Here is a 5368-nt window from a genome sequence, read left to right as displayed (position 1 = left end):
GGCTGGTAATTTATTGAGAGGCTTATACTCGATTCTAAGACTTGTGAAAACCTCTACTGAATGCCTGCCATTCAGGTAATGAACCATACCACCATCTGATTACCATGTATCCACATCTCCATCGGCTCATGAATTGGTAATGCCGCTGGATTACAGGAACCTGGACATCAGCAATGCATATTCAAGTTTATTTATTGACCCCCAAAGAGAATAACTTCCCAGTAGACTTGCTGTTTGGAACTGCTTTTGCAGGAGCTGTATTTTTCTTGGCAAAACTGGTTTTTTGTACAGCCAATTGTCATGGAGGCTCTGCTTTTTCTTTTGATGCAAGAAGAAATGGATTTAAGAGTGGTTGACTTTCTAGAGCATGGTTGGATACAAGTGGTTCAAGCTTTAAAAAAGTTTTGCCCAAGTGCTGGCCTGATGTAATTGAAACCATGGCCGTTATGAATTACAGTTTCTTATTTTTGGATGAAAATATGAATAGCAGCTGTGAAAGGAATTCAAGCAACATTTTAGTTTTGAACCTACGGAATCTGGCTTTACTCACCCAAATCGACTTCATGAATATGTGAGCTTCCTTTGAAGGGATCCCTACAGGTTCCATTATTGGGAATTGGAAGAAGATCATCAGATGCCATTAGTTTGTTACTTCCCCATTAGAACTTAAGCAAATAAATTAACCAAACTTCACAAACATACAGAGTAATGGACTTGCGCGGGGATAAACATTGGGTATCCAAATATAACACGCAGTTACTCCACATTCATGCCATGCCAGGCATCTTCATAAATGACGAATGTTCTAGCTCTACACTCCAGTACTTGTCATCTGGTTATGATTCCCATTGTGCCTCCAATCTGCAATGTCCATGGTGTTCAACAAAGGTCAAGGACGCACTAATGCAAACCCTAACAAAACAACCATAACACAATGAAATACAGCAGGTAAAAGTAAAATAACTGTAGTTAATTAGTTTATCAAGAAACGGAATCAACATTAAGTGCTTAAATAAACAAATCAGATACTACTGCTGGTTCACTGTCATGTGAACTGAGGTTTTGTGCCAGATTTGGGGTGGTGAATACCAACATGATAAATCATTCATCCAATTTCTAGCAAATGATAAAGGATTTTGTCTGTCAACCCTGTAATTCAACCTCTCCATCCTTGAGTTTTGCATGCCATCAGTAGAATATAGCTGTACAAAAGCCCCATAAAAATACTATAGAAAGTTGAGCATCAAGATCACATTATTCTCAATGAGTGAATGTTCTTTATAGGGTTTACCCCAATAAAAAAGAAGAAAGAATGTTCTTTATAGGGCAAAATGTGACAACTTGTTTGGCTCTACAAGACATCATACACACCAGTTCTATATGATTTTTGAATGTCCTCTGTTTTCTTTCCAAGTAAACTACCCAGCCACCTCCAAAGAGCTTGGAGGCACCACCTCAAAATATCTGTAATCATATCTCGTATAATCCAGTTGATTCCAGGATATACCAAAAATAGATTCAGGCATCTTAAGCAGACTAAAAATGCAACGCAAGAACAGTCCCTAGACTTTCCAATGCTAAGAAATGCATGCTTGGAATAATACAGCTTCTGGAAATCAAATGTCTTATCAGTAAGAATGCAATCAAGCACCTCTGTTCAGAGAAAGAACTTTGCCAATCACTGATTAACAAAGGACAATGTTTTTTCCATGGAATACTTCAGATCAACACTTAACAGGTGAAACACCAAATGAATCAAAGCATCATATTTTACTGCACCCCTAAACTTTGTGAATTACACATGTTTCCATGAAAGTACTGAAGTTTTACCAAAAGAGGAGAATCACGTACCAACTCTTAATCAGGCACCAGATTCCAAGTCATCAGCCACCAAAGCCCATATTTGAGAAGTCAGGTTGAGTATTTCTTTAAGGGGTAGATCAAAACAACTCCATCAAGTTGCAGGTCTTGCTTTTCAGGCTTGAAACCTTAATAAATATGTTCATCTATTTCAATACTCCTTTTCAACAAACTGCACAACAGTTGCTGTTTACCAGCAAACTATTCCACTCAAATATACTTTCCATATTTGATGATTTTGCCCAGATTTTTATTGAAAATAATCACCCTAAATTTCAAAAGTTGGGAGCTTGATTCTAGAAATTGGTTGTACAAAACTTGGTTCTTGTCAGGGATGGCTCTAATAGGAGGACCCGACTGGATACGAAGCTTATTTTCCTGAAAAGAGCCAGACATGTTTTACTGGCTGGTATTATATCTGATCTAAATTTGTATGTTTGAATTCATATATACATTCACAAATGCATACCACACACACACAGAGACATGCATGGGAGGATCATAAGGTAACATACAACTCAACTCAACTCAACTGAGCCTTATCCCAAATAAATGGGGTCGGCTACATATTTCCTTTCCCTCTAGTCAGATCTATTCAAAAAGCCATACTTGTTACAAGGCCTAAGTCATGGATGTCTTTCCTCGCTACTTGTCCTAGTCATTTTAGGCCTACCCCTGGCTCTTTAGCTCCTTCAATCTGAATCAAATCATTCTTCTGTACTGGAGCATCTAAAGGCCTCTGTTGCACATATCCATGCCACCTCAAACAACTTTCTTGCAACTTATCATGTATCGGAGCTACTCCTAATTTAGCTTTAATTTGATCATTCCTTATTTTATCCTTTCTAGTTTTACCACTCATCCATCTCAATATCTTCATCTCAGCTTCACTAAGTTTATCTATGTGTTGCTTCTTTACTGTCCAACATGCAGCTCCATTGTTCAGTATTCTTGAATAACATCAGACCAGAACCATCAACCAATTCTTCTTTCAATTGACCACCATATAAAAGCCACAATCTCCATCAGAGCTCCTATTCAAACCCTGGACCCCTAAACACTAAGCTCCAAGAAATCCTTTTATGCTCATCCTAATTTACCTGAATTGGCTGCCATAAATTCAAAAGTTGCTCCAACCCTCCTAACATAAAAAGGTATGAATTCATACAAACTATTATATTATTAATCAAGCAACCAATCATCTCCAGTATCAATTCAGTCTGATGTTCCTTTCCAAATAAACGGTTCAATCATTTAAAAAAGGAGAAGCATGCAAAATAGAATATCTTTCCAGCCTTCGAAAAAAAGACGGACTATGATGTCCATTTAACACATCCACCACCCATATAGGAAAACACATCAAACTTGAAACACGTATGATACAAATCTTTAATACATCATCTACCAATCCAAAGGTGAAATAACAGTTAGATTGCAGCCTAACTTGAGGCTTCATTCAACAAAATTAGGCAAGCACTACTAAGTATCACGTTGAAGGATACCAAGTGTACCATGCATATAACTTGAATTTGGCACACCAAAGTTCTGCCATTAAGAATGACTAGAGAAACATCATCCACATGAGCACCAAATAGAAACAAATCTGTAATTCCACATCAAAACTCTGAAAACCTACCTCAACATATTTTTAACAATTACTTGACTGAAATATCCAATTCATTTATGCTCGTAGATCCTCCAATAATCACTCTGCAATATTTTGCTAATTGGTTCCATCTCAGCAACAGTATACTGAGAGAAATGAACTCCAGAAGAATAATCAATTACAAATTTACTTTAAGTAGGCTGCGTAATAAGAAAGTAAATTTTCTTTACAAAAAGAGAAAAGCATTAGTATCAGTCCCTTATATGTGCATGCTGTACACAATGCACGATCAAGGAGTTGGAGTAGGGTAGAATTCCAACTTCTCTACATCACATCCACAAGTGATTTCCAGTTTGCTGTACGAGACTATTTATTAGTCTCTCAACTTTTCTCTGTCTCTAATCCTCTAATTTTCTTCTACCAAAAAAAAAAATCCTCTAATTTTCTACATTTATCGGAATCCCACGACCAAATGCCCAGAAATAACAAAAATTTAAGCAAGAGCAGTTCTGATAGATAAATTTATTAAAAAAAAAAAATTTATTTTTCTTATTTTTCTTCTTCCATTAACAGTAGAAAGAAAACCCACAAGGCCTAATGAATCGAATTTCAAGTAATCGACTCGAATGGATCATGGGTACCTCTTATCAGGGACTTATAACACGAAACCCTTCAAGTACTCGGGATCCTTGGTGGCCTTCTCTTGAAACTTCTTGAACCACCGATCCAGTATATCCATAGGAACCACAAGTCTGCTACCATCGACGCTACAGAAGGACTGCATGAAGTTGAAAAGATTCTCCCCAACTTTGAGCGCCAAGTGTTCGATTCTTTTCTGGGCAGTAACATCAAGGGAAGGCAACGACGCGAGGTCCTCAACAGAGACACCAATCTTGGCGGAGAGAGGGGCGGAATCCGAAGAAGTGAGCTGCATCTGGCCACCGGGCTCCGGCCATTGAAGGGTTAGCACTGCAGAGGGTCGAGCGATAGAGATAGCACCGCTGAAGACGAAGGGAGAGCCAGGGGACTGTATATAAACCGCGAGGGCTTTGTCCGGTGGAAGAGAGAAGCCATTAAGCAAGAAGATACACATCTCTCTAACCTGATCATACCCTTCTCCTGCGCATGATAGACATGGATGGTTTCAGACGAGAATTGAGGCTAAGATAACGTTTTGGGTGTGGAGATTAAGGGAGAGTACTTACCAACGAAGGTGTTCATGTCCAGGACCCAGTGGAAAGTATCGATTTGGGCGAAGGTGGAGATATCCATGGGGAAGCTTCGATTAGGAAACAAAACTCCAAACATTGTTGTTGTTGTTTCACCAGAGATTCCAAGTCCAGCTCTACGGAGGCGGAACAGTAATTCAATGTAAGCGAGCTGGGTGATTTAGTTGCAGTAAGGAGTGAAGAAGGTGTTCGATGCTGGGCTTAAGAGAGAGAGGAGATGGGGAATCAGAAAGTCTAGTAACGTCCAGAGAGATCTGGCAGCGACAGTAACTCAAAAGCATGATTTTAGAAACCGGGAACCCTGAATCGGTGTATTCGAATCGATCCAGCCGATTCCAGTATGTTTCCGGCCGATTCAAATTAGAATTGGCTATTCGATTTCCGATTCCATTTTTTGTAAAACATCCTCGAAAGGGAGAACGGAACCAGAAAGCGTGGGGCTCTCTGTGTTGGGCTGCGTGCCCGTGCGTTGAAGACCGTTGAATATGCACTACACGCTATGTCGTGCTACAGAAGACCTAAACCCAACCAGAAGGGAATCAAAAGACACGGTGGCGTCTCTGTTTCATGGTATTTCGGAAAATTATCGCCCCCAATACTGGGGGCGGTCAAGTACGCATCATGCGGCTGGGGCACCGCCATGTGTGCACAGTGGGCCCCACAGTGCACACAT

General features: G+C 39.7%; 1 protein-coding gene across 1 annotated transcript; it reads right to left on the bottom strand.

The window, feature by feature from the left end:
- Positions 1–4117: 4117 nt before the first annotated feature.
- LOC122646578 (protein OPI10 homolog) lies at positions 4118–4882 on the bottom strand. Its single transcript, XM_043840155.1, has 2 exons — positions 4672–4882; positions 4118–4585 (listed from the first exon to the last, which is right to left on the bottom strand). The coding sequence occupies exons 1-2, from the start codon at positions 4772–4774 to the stop codon at positions 4122–4124; spliced, it is 567 nt and encodes a 188-aa protein (XP_043696090.1). The 5' UTR covers positions 4775–4882; the 3' UTR covers positions 4118–4121.
- Positions 4883–5368: the final 486 nt, after the last annotated feature.

The sequence above is a fragment of the Telopea speciosissima genome, chromosome 11, assembly GCF_018873765.1.
Source record: "Telopea speciosissima isolate NSW1024214 ecotype Mountain lineage chromosome 11, Tspe_v1, whole genome shotgun sequence".
NCBI lineage: Eukaryota > Viridiplantae > Streptophyta > Magnoliopsida > Proteales > Proteaceae > Telopea > Telopea speciosissima.
Note: the sequence above shows the minus strand (reverse complement) of the source record. Positions and strands in the feature narration are given on the sequence as shown.